At 45.5% G+C, this 15,635-nt stretch overlaps 5 protein-coding genes across 5 annotated transcripts; 2 read left to right on the top strand and 3 right to left on the bottom strand.

Moving 5' to 3' along the window:
- Positions 1 to 379: 379 nt before the first annotated feature.
- On the top strand, positions 380 to 4,085 carry M431DRAFT_546947 (hypothetical protein; the record flags this gene model as incomplete). Its single annotated transcript, XM_024921236.1, has 8 exons — positions 380 to 420; positions 508 to 553; positions 581 to 712; positions 942 to 1,125; positions 1,268 to 2,774; positions 2,821 to 3,333; positions 3,381 to 3,572; positions 3,624 to 4,085. 8 exons carry the CDS (start codon positions 380 to 382, stop codon positions 3,862 to 3,864), a joined length of 2,856 nt encoding a protein of 951 aa, XP_024767994.1. The 3' UTR covers positions 3,865 to 4,085.
- Positions 4,086 to 4,902: 817 nt separating this feature from the next.
- Positions 4,903 to 6,716, top strand: M431DRAFT_10966 (hypothetical protein; the record flags this gene model as incomplete). Its single annotated transcript, XM_024911724.1, has 4 exons — positions 4,903 to 4,951; positions 5,007 to 5,177; positions 5,234 to 5,779; positions 5,827 to 6,716. 4 exons carry the CDS (start codon positions 4,903 to 4,905, stop codon positions 6,714 to 6,716), a joined length of 1,656 nt encoding a protein of 551 aa, XP_024767993.1.
- A 1,113-nt stretch (positions 6,717 to 7,829) lies between these two features.
- On the bottom strand, positions 7,830 to 9,589 carry M431DRAFT_10965 (hypothetical protein; the record flags this gene model as incomplete). Its single annotated transcript, XM_024911723.1, has 7 exons — positions 7,830 to 7,930; positions 7,993 to 8,214; positions 8,289 to 8,536; positions 8,606 to 8,796; positions 8,860 to 9,135; positions 9,215 to 9,340; positions 9,416 to 9,589. The coding sequence occupies 7 exons, from the start codon at positions 9,587 to 9,589 to the stop codon at positions 7,830 to 7,832; spliced, it is 1,338 nt and encodes a 445-aa protein (XP_024767992.1).
- Positions 9,590 to 10,342: 753 nt separating this feature from the next.
- Positions 10,343 to 12,219, bottom strand: M431DRAFT_10964 (hypothetical protein; the record flags this gene model as incomplete). Its single annotated transcript, XM_024911721.1, has 3 exons — positions 10,343 to 10,427; positions 10,487 to 11,965; positions 12,026 to 12,219. 3 exons carry the CDS (start codon positions 12,217 to 12,219, stop codon positions 10,343 to 10,345), a joined length of 1,758 nt encoding a protein of 585 aa, XP_024767991.1.
- A 173-nt stretch (positions 12,220 to 12,392) lies between these two features.
- On the bottom strand, positions 12,393 to 14,969 carry M431DRAFT_513732 (hypothetical protein). Its single transcript, XM_024920085.1, has one exon. It carries the CDS (start codon positions 14,909 to 14,911, stop codon positions 12,488 to 12,490), a length of 2,424 nt encoding a protein of 807 aa, XP_024767990.1. The 5' UTR covers positions 14,912 to 14,969; the 3' UTR covers positions 12,393 to 12,487.
- Between the last annotated feature and the right edge of the window lie 666 nt (positions 14,970 to 15,635).

Here is a 15,635-nt window from a genome sequence, read left to right as displayed (position 1 = left end):
CCCCGTGTATATAAGACGATAGTACATCCCCCAGCCCAGTATTCTCATCCAAATCCTCTTCCTAACGTTGACCCCTTATTTATGGTACGCCAAGCTATGGCATTGAAACTTCTTCACCCAACAGTTATATCCGCCGATATCAATGTAACACTAAAGTAAGTTCTTCATATTTCTACCACTACATCCTCATTAATCAATTAGTGCAGTGTTGTTATCGTGCCTGGCATTGGTCTTCTTCGGCCGGCAGGATGGAGAAACTCATCAGGAGAATGGCTTAAAATGATACAGAAACGACATAGCGAGAGAGTGCGTATCTGGCATTTCGACTACGAGGCTATAAAAGGCCAGTCTATTTTACAATCACTGCTCCAGCAGAGCCATGTTCTTCCGACGGCACTTCACCAACTTAATCCGAGAGATGTAAGTACAATATTCTCCGATGTGTACTGCAAGGCGTAACTAAAACCGACAGCTACCTTGTAGGGCGATTCTGGTCGTGTGTCAAAGTCTTGGCGGGCTTATATGGAAACAAGTAATACTCTCTTCTCCTAAGGTATCACAAACTATTAACAACCTCAAGGCCTATGCAAACATGGCGGAAAAGAGACATGAAAACAATAATGTTCTTGACCACATTTTTGGTGTCGTATTTCTCGGAACCCCGCACGTAGAGGACACAAGTCAGCTCGATATCAACATCGTTGAGACTATAGTGAGAGCAAGCGCAGCTCCGTTTAACTTCTTATCGTTCACACAGGAAGACAATCAAATGATTGCGCTGATCTCAAAAGGTTTCTCGGACTTTACTGGTCATATCATTTCAACTTTTGAGACCGTTCAAAGTAAATATCGAGGCGTGAAGTGGAAGGTCCAATTTCCAAGGACCCGTTTGGTAGGCTGCTTATACCCCCTCTTATCAGCCGTTGCTAATCAATTAACAGGTGTTGGCAAAAGAACATGCTGTCTTGCCTTCAAACCCTGGAGCTGAAATATATGGGATTCCAAGCAGCCATGAAAATCTCTGCAAGGTAGAGATCGGTGGGGAATTGTATAAAGCCATAGCTCGCTTGATAGATACTGCAGTGCTCAAACATGAAGTATTCTCTATTCCCCAGGTTGTTACCGGTAAGTCAGCTTCCCATTAATGTGGCAATTTCTGACAATCCCGTAGAACGCTATGAGCTTCACATCGATGGTAGTTGCCCAGACGAATGGGATATACAAAGTTTAAGAAGCCATAGAAGCAGGATGGCAAAACCAGCTGCAGAGGTATCGAGCTCGTCGCTTATAGAATGTCACAAGGAGAAAACCCAGGATCGTGTCTCATCACTTCTCAGCATCGAACACAAGCAAGAGACTCTTTCAGCCAGCGCTGGCTACTCTTCTACCTTCTCTTATGAAGTTGTGCCATCCACCAACCACTTTGAGCCAGAGCAGCCCAAACTACGCATCCCTTGTTTCTCGGTAGGATCTCAGACTCGCAAAACTCCATTTTTCGGACGTGATGATGTTCTTCGATCTATCGATAAAAGCCTGCTTCCTGACAGCATCCAGTCACCTATTGATGAAGGATCAATCCGGCCGTCCGGAAATCTCAAGACTTTTGCATTGTGTGGCGCTGGAGGAATTGGGAAAACAGAACTGGCATCCGAATACATCTTCACCAGAAGAGACAAATATCTTGCCATCTTCTGGGTTACTGCAGATAGCCGAAATGTCTTGCTTGAAGACTTTGCGCGCATAGCAGTTGAAATTGGCCTCCAAGAGAAGAATGAAGCAGGAGATTTGGCAGAGGCGTGCGAATTAGTCAAAGGGTGGTTGTGCAATCCTGTGAAAGACGCCGAATCGCCTCTCAGTAGCCCTGGCAATGAAATCCCGTGGCTTTTGGTCCTTGACAATGTCGACGACTGGAGTACCATTGAAGACTTCTGGCCCACAACCGGCATAGGATCCATTTTGATCACAAGTCGTGATCCACTATCGCGGTCGCACGTTTTCACTGCCCAGCATGGCTTAGACCTCGAACCATTCTCCTCATCAGACTCTCTTGAGTTCCTCCATGTTGTCTCTCAGAATCCTTTCAAGGGCTCACCTGGATCTGCTAAGGCTCTCGCTCGGTGGGCTGGCGGACTTCCTCTTGTCATCAATGCAATGGCAAGTACGATGTCAGCCCAAAACCTTACTTACGATATGATGCTGAGCTTGCTGGAGAAAGACGGCTTTGCAGCCGTTTCAGTCGAAGGTATATCACAGATGCACTTGTTGCCTGACGTATCTGTTTCCATTGCCTCAATGATTGGCCTTGCATGCTTAGACGAGTGCACACAAAGCCTAATTTATGTACTGTCATTTTTAAACCCCGATAGCATTCATCAAAAACTCCTCATCGACATTACCGACGAAGTACAACTTTCTACATTTCCAAAAAATCATGATGAGCTCAGCTATGCTCAAAATAAGTTACAAAAGGCCTCTTTGATCACTTTCAACGAGTCTACTCATACCATTCGTATGCATCGCATTTATCAAGACATTGTACGAGAGTCTCTGACACCTCAAGTACGAGTGAGGGCACTTTTAACTGCCCTCGAGATCGTCTCAGAGGCTTGGGTATATCAGCCGCTTGAGAACCGCTTCAATACTGCCCGATATGAAGCATGTTCGGCGGTTTTCCCCCATGTGGACCGAGTTTATCAGCATTACGAGAAACTGTTTAGATCTCGACAGATCGGGGCGTCAGAACAAGCAGCATCTCTCTTCAACGATGCTGGATGGTACGTCTTGGATGAGAATAATCTTATCATACTAATTTCTAAGCAGGTATTGTTTCGAGAGAGGTCTCCCACACGAGTCTAAACCGTTTTACAGACTAACACAAAGCATTTGTGAGGCCCTTCAGCAGACGAGTCCTAGTGAAAAAGTGGCCAGTTTACTACGTGAAAACCATAACAACCAGGGTTCGGCTGCCAACGAGACTAATAATCCCCAAGAGAGTCTACATCACAATCTTACATGGATCAGCTTGATGCGCGAACGGATATCATCAGATGGCCAACAAAAAATTGACTATGAACTCGGCTGTGCATATAACGAAGTTGGTGTGGCCTACGCGATGAACAACATGTATTCTCTAGCACTCGACTTCTTTCAGAAGAGTATTTCTACATACAAGTCCCTCCCTGACTACGATGAAAAGTGGCTTGGGTGGCCGCTACCAAACATTGGCATGGTGTATTGGATCCAGGGAAACCACAAATCGGCGTTGGAGGTACTGCATCGTATGCGTGAAATATACGAAACTGCCTATGGCCGTGACGACAGACAATCATTTAAGTATGGTTCTTGCTTTATAAATAAAAGCGAAGCTAATCTCTTCTTAGAACGGGAAAGGTTCTGTACGGAATTGGCAATGTCTATCTGTCTCTTGGAGATCTCGAACATGCAATGGAATACCACCTACGAGCTCTCAGCCAGTGGTCGGAAACCCTTGGCACGGGACACCATCGAATTGGTGATGTAAGCCATAAAATAGCTCAGGACTTGATAGGACAAGGACAATTTGAGAAAGCACAGTAAGTCTTTTGAGCATAACAAATTGACAGTCACTGATATCTTGATGCCAGAGAATACCTTACGCAAGCACTTAGAATCTTCGCTCGCCGTCCACACCACAGGCAAGAACATGCTCGGACGACCTTCAGACAGGGTCAACTATATCTGGCAAGCGGCAACATTGATCAAGCTGAGCAGTCATTCAAAGCAGCCCATAAACAACGTCAAAGTTTAATGCCGCAAGACGTTCGTTCATGGGATGAGCTTTCAGAGAAAGATTACGATAAACTTGTCATCTTTATGTCACGATAATCCAGATGGTGCAATTGAGTTGCGGCTTTGGAGCCCAATATCCATTCGATAAGTCGCAAGTAAGGGTTAGAGGCTTGTATGCAAATTCTTGGCGTGCATCAGACAAGAGGCATGCATTTATAAACCGTGTTCGACTGTGATAAAGGATGTCTCGATGTTTAGTGGTATTAGGTACAGAGTACATGGCAGATCAAGCAAAGCTACCTACGAAGCGGCTGTGCGAATGTGACAATCCTAGTAAAGTATAGCTTCTAGATATGCTTTAATGTGGCAAAGATTTTGCCAAGAGGACCGCGGGTAAAAGCTGGCCCAGGCGATCCCAAAGGACGACAACGCACACTGATCAATCTAGCTAACCTTGATTAAACGGAATGACCCCGATCATTTTGGCTTACCGCGATATGCATAATTAGCCTGGTTTTATTGAAATAGCTTTAATCAGTCTATCCAGCTTCGAACTATCCGGTTGAATTCACTCAACTGAGTGGCTTCGCGTTCCCTTATGGACGCTTTTGGCGGATAACAGACCAGCTGCCCTCAATATAACAGTATGGTATTAGTTGAACGAGATGGCCGCGTTTGAGTAGGGTAGACTCCGCCGACGCAGCATTTCTGCTTGCCCTTGGGGACACTTTTAGCGGCCATCAGACGCGTAATATTCTGTAACGACGCAGATAATACTATTACATACTATGCATGTGCACAACAGCTATTACTTCAGTAATATTATACATGCAGCCAATAATGTGACGTACGTATCCGATAATATGATGCACTTAGCCGATAATATGACTTGTGAGGCTCACCTTGCATGCATTTCGTAAGACTACTTGTAAGACATTTAATTTCCACAATTGTCCAGCCTGGCCATAGAGAGTACCAGTACCACACGTCACGCATATAAGAAGCCTATCCCCAATTCACTTCCAGCCAATCTCTTTGTTGACATTACTTGACTTCGTACTTCTACCTCCAATACCAACTTCGCCGGTCTGCATGCGGACTCAAAATATTATGAATCCGGATTCGATCTCCCCAATGAAGGATTCATTGATCGTAAATAAATCTACAGACGAGGCGCATCAAGGTAATGAAACAGTTGTATTTACGCTGGTAGTTTTATCACTAAACAGTCCATTCAGTCGCCGCTGTGAAATATGCAAAGCTAGTCAGCGAATTTGCGAACCTACCCGACGGCCGAGGAGCGAACCATGAGATACTTCGGCGATTCCTCGAGAGGTTGCTATCACATGCATCAGCTTCAAAGAATCTTTCTCGTCATGAAGAGCGCTTTGCGCTTGCGTATACGTTTGGTAAGCTATGTGCATCTATATGTTGTACGTATAACCTGTTGACAGGTCGCACCTAGACAAGGATGATGAGAAGCTTGAAAAGGTGTGGACGCTCAGCTGTGCCATAGAATACGAATCATGCTTTGACTTTGCAAACAAGACGGATTCAGAGACCTTTAAATCTTTGGGCAGGCTGCTCTTTCTTCGTGGTTTTCCTTCTGCGGAGTGGCTGAGCCTTATTGGCGCTAGATATAAAGTTGATTCGGAATTCTTCATGCGATTTCTGCATTTCAAGCCAGCTAAAGGAACTACCGTCAACTATTCTCTTCCAGCTCTACCAGCAGCAACATGGAACATTCTCGAGCTTCCGATAATAACGATCGGGGAAAGAAAAGTCCTCCCAGGATTTGTACACCAGGCTGATATAGATAACATGCGCAAGGAAGCGAGATTAAAAATTCAAGAGCACCATGATCTTCTACGCGGACACGAAATTACGGTGGCTTCTTCTATAGTCAGAGACGTTGCTATTATTGATCACAATAGTTTTGCTCTCGAACAATGTATCTGGATTTGTCTCCAGCCTCTTACAAGAAAAAACGCCGAAGATTCTCAATGGACACGTAAGTTACTTCTCAGTTTACTCTAGCAGTTTCTGACCCGAAAATAGTTCTTGTGTGGACAGATGCAGGGCGTACACCAAGCGTCAAGTCTATCTTAGACTTAAAGGTCCTTCCAGAAGCGTTCCAGAACAATGCAACATCTCTAGCGCCCGTCATCGACTACAAACCCGGTACAGGTCTCGCAGCTCAGCAATATACTTCCCATGGACATTTACACTCTATTGGGGGTGCAGAGGCAGCATCACAACTTTGTGTTGGATATGGTCGGACTTTGTATACGGATGTCATGGCAACAGACCCACTCTACGCCCTGACCGAAGTATTTAATATTACTACAGCCTCAGTAAATCAGTATCTAAATCTTGTCGAGCACAAGTTGGCTGGATTCACCGACGATGAGCACTACGATAATTTCGACATGCTATCCAACCTAAGATACAGTAAAGACATACTATATCGACAGCAACGACAACTTGAGCAGGTCAATGCTTGGCTGAAGCTTTATCAACTACATGGTGGAACTGGCTGGCGCACAACTAACCAGGAAGATCCCAAAGCAGCTCAGGCGGTGACATCAGTCGTTCAGCGATACGAGTATCTCCAGACACGAGTTAGAACATTGCAAGCTCAATGTCAAGATGCTATCTCTAGTCTTATGAATAGCATCAACTTAAAGGAGATAAAGAATTCTTACGAACAATCTAAACGTATCGGCAAACTCACCTTCCTGGCTTTCGCGTTTGCACCACTGTCGTTTACGACATCCTTCTTCGCCATGAACATAGGTTTGAAAGACCTCTCGCTTAAAACCTGGTTTGCAGCAACAATTATGCTAGTGAGCGTAACCTTTTTCCCCATGATATTTGACGTTATGGGCTGGGTTAAGAATTTACAAAAGAAACTGTGCGATGTGTGGAGGAAGGCGCGGTATATTTAATACTAACGGTTTGCGCCACTGCGAATGTTGTGGACTTTTCGTTTTTTGTTTCTAATCTCATCTTTTCTTTCGTAAATAGCAATATAGCGTCAAAATAGAACAGTCAAATTTCATATGTATAGTATCCAGCACTATTATATTTTTGGCCTAAATCTAAGATTTGACTTCGTTAGCTGTCGCTGATCAGATTCAACTACAGGTAAATTCTGGATTTGGATCCAAAGGCTGGGAGATAGTGCTGTTCTGAATTTCCTATTACAGTTTTACTCACTCTTGATTATACATATAACCTCGATCCATAAATATCACAGTTTTTATAGTCAAGAGACTTGGAGGGCTAGTAAAGCTGTAACAACTAGTCCAGAGAAAGACTGTCCGCGCTAGACTTTTTTTTTTTCTTTTCCAAATCTACAATGGATCTGCATTTCGTCTAGCCCAACTTCACCAGATAATTTAAATCTGGGGAACGTTTAGCCTGATGCTGTAGGTCCCTGAGCCCCGCAAACTCTTGTGGTCTTTTAGTTGAAATGAGTGATATATAAGCCTCAACAGCCCTCTGGTTTTCGGCCTTTTTGCAATTTCAACACTTTTATGCAGCCAACAGGTCGACGCCGGCATGGAACGTCATCATCTTGGCCTTGGATCATTGCCAGACACCAGCTTTGCTGGCCTTTTCCTTCAGCTACGTACCTAGGTAAAACAAAATCTGAGTATTATTTAGTACTCTTCACTCCGAAAATGTGCGTAAAACTAGATAGATATAGCTAGCTTATAGAGTGTTATCGAAGATTCTCAAGACGTAAGAACGGTGCTCCAGCTGTATTGTGTTCTATACGACTTGATTCGTGAAACATACCGCACGTAGCATATAAAGCAGGGAAGTGTATTGGTCAATCTTTAATGGGTATTGATAAAACCGTAACCAGTATAATGACCAGCTAGGGTAGCCATATATCTCTATTTCAATACTATACTATGTGGATAACACTCTTTGATAATGCGGCTACTCCTTATCTTTGTTCTTCGAGAACCTAGTGCTAAGACCTATAATCCAGACTAACACATTGGCGGCGCCAGTTCTTTGCGGCGCCTCAAGCTGTTTTAATCGTTTGATCATTTAGTTTCTTTAGACATTTGGTATTCTTGTAAAACCTCTAGAGCTTCAGTAATGAGGTTATAGTCATAAAACCAGTTGTCAATTTCCCGGTGCGTATCTGCTTGTCCATTAGCGAACTATTATGAGTATATTGGTTGGATCGCAATAGAGCAAACCGACATGGTACTTTCGCATCAAAATACTTTGTGTACTCTTGTGGAAGTTTTAATGGATCCCATTCGTGCAGTGATGACAAAACTTGAGTGCCTCCAACCCTTCTAACACGAAGCTTGTTGAAAGCTTCCAGTCGATCATGTACTTCGCTGGCGGATTCAAGGTCGGAGAAGAGTACACCCAGAGCCGCGGCATCCTCGATGGCAGCGGCTGCACCTTGTGCTCGTACTGTTGTTTTTAAGAACGGAGTTAGTCTTTAATGTGTACCCATGAGCCATGTTGATTGATGATGATAAACTGACAGGGTGGCATAGGGTGGGCAGCATCTCCAATTAGCACGATTTTCCCCTTTGCTAGGGTACTCAGTGGCGCTCTCCTGAAAAGTTTCCACTGGCCAAATGTATCCTTGAGCCTGTAGAGCCCATTATACACGCTATGAAAATCCTTAGTGGCACTGTCGATTAGGTCTTGGGTTAGAGGCAGATCATCTCCGTCAGCACTCTTGCACACTTCCGGTGGGGTGAGAACGCCAACGTTCAGAAGTGTTCCCCTAAAATTATAGTGTTAGCGCAAGGGATTCTCTAGCGACCTTCATGCTGAGCAATTGTGGGCGACATACTCCCTACAAGGATAAAACACGATGCTCTTGTCACCACCTTTGACAATATTGAGTGATGTCATGCCGCTTTCAAAGTGGCAGCGAGCTTCGGGCATGCTCAGAAACTCATGCGAGGGAATAAGGAATCGAATCATAGACATGTAGTGCTCAGGGTAGACGTCATGTCCAACCACTTGCGATAAAAAGGCAGACTTTGGATCGAAAACAATTAGTATTGGATAGATGATAGTTTATATGTAATTGGAGATACCTACGCGGATACCGTCTGCCGCAATAACCAGATCTTTCTTTATGGTTCTGCCGTCCTGGAACACTATTGTACCATCAAGCTGCACATCTTTGACCGAGGAAGAGAGCCGTAATTTTGCAGGTTTACGATCGCCATCCGGAGGCTGGACTGCGAGTCTCCTGAGTTCATTGTGCAAGTCGACCCTGTGGAAAAATGCCCAAGGCGCTTGATATTTTGATCGGTAGCCCGAAAAGTCCACGTAATCTTTGGTCTCCGGTTCCTTGTAGTCATAATATACCGCCTGTATGGGATTAACGACTTTGAAGAGTGCTTGGGACGAATCATCTTGCCTATGTACACAACTAACAAATGCTACTTACACTATTATACTCACCTCCTCTAGCTGAAGCGACGTCAATCCCATAGAACTTAAGAATTCGAAACGAATTTGGTGGACAAGATATGGCAGCACCAGTTTCACTCTTAAATTCGGACCGTTCGAAAATCTAAAAGCAATTGTCATTAGCATGATGACGCAATACTTGGGTTATTTCATCGCGTCCGGCTACTCGTTCACTGACTTCAACGTCATGACCACTTTGGCTCATCGCAATAGCAGCCGTCAAACCGGCGATGCCGGCGCCTATGATTCCAACATTGAGTGATTTGGCTCCCTTCTTTGGCGCAAGATCCTGGCGGTGTGGTAACCAGAAACGGTCACCGTCTGCATCCCTGTTCTGTAAAGTCATTGCCATGATCGGATAGTTCGGATTAGCAAGATGACTTTCAAGCACATTTTCAGCCTTCCTATTTATTTATTGTTTTAAACCTATTCTTGTTGGAACAGATACATGATGTGACAATAAGGCCCCTGTTTGGGCGTAGAGCCTAAAGCCGAATAACTGTCGCGCCCATCTTCGAGATCACCGGAACAAAGCAACCCCCACTGTCCGAGCAGCGGATAGTGGTAATGATATCGGCAAGGTGGAGAACCTATCCGGTGGCGGTTTGCGGGTAGTATGGAGAACCAAGAAGCTTATGGCCGAGACTGGAGAGGTAGATGGGTAAATGGCATACCATGGAAACGGTCTCCTCTTGAGAAATATTTTGGAGAGTCAAAGCACAAAGAGTATAGGAGTTATATCGAAACCTGTATCCAAAATAGACAGGTTTACTCAGCCTAGCATTTACCACGCTCGTCTCATTCTATAGTCTCCAGGGTTAAGGACAACATTCGTTGGGCACACCTCGGCGACGACTGAAAATACCTAGCCGAACATATCAAGCATCATGTAATGTACAAAGGACCAAGTTGCAGCATATATACTATAACTGTGGCAGAATTCTATAATACGCTGCTGAAAAGACTATCACTTAGCACAGTTTGTTTGCATCAATAAATCGATTAATCTGTTGGGTCCATTGGCACCCTTTCCAAATGTTGTCGCAATAACTATTATTGGGTTCAGATGCTTCGATTACAAAAGTTTTAATTCCCTTATTCAGCCTTAGGGAATAACTGGCAGGGTAATAGAGTTTATAAACTCGGAGCTAAAATGAATATGGTTGTTTCCAGCAAACCTCTCATAGGACCTGTAATTGTTAGACATCAGCTGTATCAAGATATAGGCAGTTGATCAGTCTCAGCTTACCTCTCATTCAAGTCATGGTTAAATAGACCTCCTCCCTGAGTATCGCCACTGCTGACCTCAAAAACAAGGTACTCACCCTTCTCAACCATCACAGTGGTGGCCCAAACCTCAACATCCACAGGATACACCTCGCCTGGAATGACGGGCAAAACATCCGACGAGAAATAGTCTCTATATGGAAGCCATTCTTTGTGTCGTGGGTGCTTGTCATTAATCTTGCGAAGACTTACCCGCTGCCAGCCTTTGCACAATGGCACTGGCTCACCAGTGATGCCAGTGTAGTGAATCTCCTTACCATTGGGACCAAAGTGGCGCAGTGTCAAAAAGAGGTCGATATCTGTTGGGACTGGGCCACCTGGGAGAGGCGTAACCGAGATATTGAGGTGGGCCGTAATATACCCCGTGATCTCTGTATCTTGAGAAAATGGATAGCTTGAGAAGTGAACAAACTGAGGATCTTCCACGTTTCCAAGAGCTGGATACGACAGTCTGTTGTAGTGTATACTAGGAATAGTCGTGATGAGATTTCCTTGTGGCGTCAGATAGTACTTTGTATACTGCGTTCTAGCCAATGGCCACTCAGTCTCGAATCTTCGTTGAAATGCCTTTTCAGCTTCCGGATTATTGACTCCCACGTTACCTCTGCGCAGAATCAAGTCAACAGGGGGCCTAGTACCATCTGTCCAGCCACCTTTATCTTGTTCCTTGAGGAAAGCATCCAAGAAGCTGAGCTGTACTTGTACTGTTTCATCTTCGTAAAATGGGACATCATGTCGTCCGACATTCATACGGAGAAACTTCTTTTCTGAGCTCGCAAGCCTGAATCCTTCGTAATTACCACGCAAATGGATCATGATACTCCCCCAATTTCCAAGAGAGAGCAACGGAGTGACTATATCTTCCAAATTATAATCCCGCGATGCGTAATAAGGATCGTTGCGGAAGAAGTGTTGACTGTTATCAACCGCCTGGTCGCGCAAATTCTCAGCCAATTCTTTGGCGTCTAAATCGCCCTCAATTGTATCTGGTCCCCAATTCCGTTTTGACTTTCCTGGGAGGCCATACTGGTTACTCGCCACGGAATTGCTAAACCACCATTTCAGAAATCCGGTGAGAATCCCACCATGTCGACAACGGTCACGGTAGTAATCGGCCATCCCGTCACATGGAATCATGGCTGCTAGACCTTTTGGTTGGCGAGCTGCGACTCTCCATTGGCTTCCACCAAAATAGCTGATGCCCACCAGGCCTACCTTGCCGTTACTCCATGTCTGCTCGGCCGCCCATTCGATGACATCCACAAAGGCATCCGTGGTGGACTTGGACATGGTATCTAGGACACCAGGAGACTGACCACTGCCAACTTCATCGGCTCGTAGCACTGCATAACCATGGGCCGTCCAGAAGGCCGGGTCAGGTGTTTCCCATGAGGAATGTGCAGACTTGTGTTTAGGGTTAATGTCTGCGAATGATTTGGCGCTAAAGCTTAACTGGAGGTCAGGTATTAAATTATATTTGAGTAGTGTCGGATGATCTTACTGTTCGTAAGGGATATCCTTTCCATATGGACCATATGTCACTAACACGGGCACCTTGTTCTCACTCTTGGGCCGGTAGATGTTGCATCGGACGAGCCCTTGTAAGCTCTTAAGCGTAATGGTGACATTTTCTTCATATAGGTAAGGAAAAGAGGTGGGGTCGACCTTGTACAGGTCACGAATTCGGTTGGGCATTGTGATGATTTGACAAAGATTTAAATTACGCTGAGCTGAGTTGAAACATTGACCACTAAGATTAAAAAAAAAATCGTGAATCACAAATATATTTGAACGTGATGCTCAATTCATGTCTCCCCCTACCGTAGGCGCCGAATGATCGGGCTGTTCGGGATGTGGAGATTCTCGGGAACGAAGGCGGTAGAGCGTATCATCTTAGTTCCTAAGACCTTGATGCCATCTACCATTTACCGAGCTATCATCTGGTTTAATGTCAATACGCAACCTAAATATGGCTGAATCGTTTTCTTGTTATATCCGAAAATCGCTCCATGATACATAGGACTTCTTGGGTTGTGATTGGTACCGGCTCATTGCCCCAATTGGAGAGGATAATATCCTGGGCAAGATCCGTCACCAGGGCAGGCTCGGTCAGAGGAATCAATTGGCCTGCCCGATCCGTTAATACTAGCTGGCCTCGCCAGCCATTGTGTAGTTTAAACAGAGCTAGATCATCATCTCCATCGATGGCCACCTGAGGCAAAGCGACCTCGTCGTGCGGTTGTTGAGTCTTCCGTAACAGCGCCCATACCCAAAGAACCACCGCGGCATGATACAGAGCAACAACACCCATGTCAGCCAAATGCTTTTTGGCGTGCTTCTTAGCAGCGTTGAAAACCTGCCCCGCGTGCCACAATGAATCTCGAGCCTTGGGATTGTCGAACCATCGCTGCACATATGGCACGGCCGATCGAGTATCCTCCTCACTGCCTCGGCCCGCATAACTGGCAACCTTATCAAATGAGACATGCAGGTGCAGGCAGAATAGTTCCCGAAGGATCTCCATTTGCGGACACAATATTGACCGCGCCTTGACTTCGGCTTTAAACTGTTCCAATGTCGATACCAGCTCGGAGTGTCTAGAATTGAGCACAAACTCAGGCATCCCTGCGTCTTTAGAAAGAGAACTTAACTGTTGGTATTCTAGGACCAAGGCCCAGAAGCCAGACAGAAAGATGTGAATGGTGAACTGGGTATCCACCATATCGAAGTGTTCTCCTACCGCATACGGATGTCGTAATATTCTAGACAGTGGAGGAGGTTGAGTCAATCTCAAATTGTCTCTCTGTAAAAGAAGTTTCTGCCATTCGCGGCACGTAGTTGCTGCCCAGAGATCCATCGAAGCAGGCAGTGGAATAGACATTTCCGCATACGAAAAGACAGGAGGCATCTTTCTCGCCAGGGTCATACTGGCATCGAGTGTCATGGCAAAGTATGCAAGCCGTTTCATTGACTCCTTTGCTATCCAACATGCCCACTGCTCATCTAAGGATAGTTCTGACATGCACAGGTAAGTATCCGGGGCTTCATAGCTTTCTTTGCGAAAATGGTGGCCTCTGCGAAGAGATGTAGCCCCCAAAAGTGTGCTTGTCTCTGCGACTTCGATTTTTCGACATATAGCACTCCAGTAGGCGAGGTAGAGCTGGATGTAAAATGCTTGAGCAACTCCAAGGTCACGCCTTGCCCTATCGTCCTCCTCGACTAGATCATTGATGACTCTTGGCAAAATATCCTGGACAGCGTACCCAAAATGGCGTAGTGCAGGTGATGGAGAACAGACAGACCCATAAGCAATTAAAGCCCCCAGTAACTCCAGCCTCTCATTGTTGATGTCAAATGATGGTTCATGGATAAAAGAAGACGCCATGGTTTCTCTCATGTGAGCCAACGCATATAGGATGATGCTCGTCAGAATTTCAGGAGTCGGGAATGTCTCTATTATACAGGAAGCAAGATTCTTGGGTGCTCTCCGCAGAATCATGTGCATTATTTGATCTCTTGTGGCCAAGGACATAATTGTAGTCTCTAGCCCTGATACTGTGCCTGGAGACGACAGATCTTCTGGTCTGATACTGTTGTTCGGCAAGACCAGATCCTCGTGGGGAGACCTAATGTCAACTTCCCCATGAGGATCCCAACCAGAGATAACAGAAGACTTTTGGAAAGCTTCTGACCCGACTCCAATATTAGACTCGGGAGCGCTGGGGATGCTAGATGAAGAAATGTTGGACGGCACTTTGTCTGACATATCAAGGACATCGAGGAATGAGAAATCCGTATTGTCGAAGGGCGGAAACGCCGAATCATCCTGCCTAAAGTGGCCGACATCGGGGACCCCTAAGACATCTTGAATGATGTCTGCCAGTTTCTGAGAATTAGATGCTAATAAAGTTTCTGTAATGGTTGTATCATCAGTCCCGGAGGGTATCAGGATGTCTGTCTGTAAGTCAAACTCCATGGCAGACGTCGGCGTAGTTGGGTCCGACAAGACAGGCTGTCCAGGCGGGAGGGTTCCAGATGTCTCCTCACTTTGCTCCTCGCAGGACATGCCTCTCTCGCGACATCGCTTGCACGGCTTCTCATCGGTGCATTTTAGCTTCTTGGCCGCGCAAGATCGACAAGCCTGGTGAACACGGGGGCCGTTTCGAGCGCTCCTCGAGGGCTCTCCTCCTGCTAGTACTTGTGTATGATGAATTGTGGCGTGGCGTTTCAGCAAATCTTGCCTACTAAAGCCCTTGCCACACACCAAACAGAGAAAGGGTCGTTGTTTTGTGTGGCTTCGTACATGGCGAACAAGATGGTCTGCCCGCTTGTACTCTGCTTTGCAGAAGCCGCATTGGTAAATGCCAATCTCTGTAGCATCTGGCATGCTGGCTCGTGTTTCCAGAAGAGAGCGTCGCTGATTATTGAGACAATCCAACTTAGAAGAACGATCATGGAAGAGTGAGATTTCATAGCTGTCGTGATAAATGAAGGTCCGCTACCGCTATCTCCAGGAAGAGCCTCGGGTGTCCGGAGAAGGCGGGGTCACATCCCCATGGGGTGCGGCAGTGGCGGCTGGTGGAACGGCAGCCTGGCTAGGTTCAGTGTAAAGTTGGATGTCGCTAGATGGAGTTGATACAACTTACATAAAATTTTCATTTACACCAGTCAGTCGATGTTGATTAACGACGGAATTAGTATTTACTCTCAGATGTACGATATTATACCAAGTTGCAAGGAAAGGACAGGTAACGTAACAAGGTTCCGTTCCTAAAGTTTGACTAGATTTTTCCAAAACTACCAGATCACCAAGTTGGCATTTGCTAAGCATGCCAATAATGAATCTAGATCAACATCATATTGCGTCTAGATAATACCAACTGCATTCATCATCTCACCACTCTCCAGCAATTCTATACAAAAAGTAGTCATAGTCCATTCCAAACCAACGTCCAATTGCCGATACTCTCTAGAAAGGATTCAGTAACTAAACGACTATGACTTGGGAGTTCGGCATCTGACTGACCATCAGGATTTCGCAGCCACTAAACATCATAATCACGAGAGCATCTTCTCTTAAGGATCCTGTGAGCTCCCTCCATGCTGGGTGA

The sequence above is a fragment of the Trichoderma harzianum genome (assembly GCF_003025095.1).
Source record: "Trichoderma harzianum CBS 226.95 unplaced genomic scaffold M431scaffold_26, whole genome shotgun sequence".
NCBI classification, from domain to species: domain Eukaryota; kingdom Fungi; phylum Ascomycota; class Sordariomycetes; order Hypocreales; family Hypocreaceae; genus Trichoderma; species Trichoderma harzianum.
Note: the sequence above shows the minus strand (reverse complement) of the source record. Positions and strands in the feature narration are given on the sequence as shown.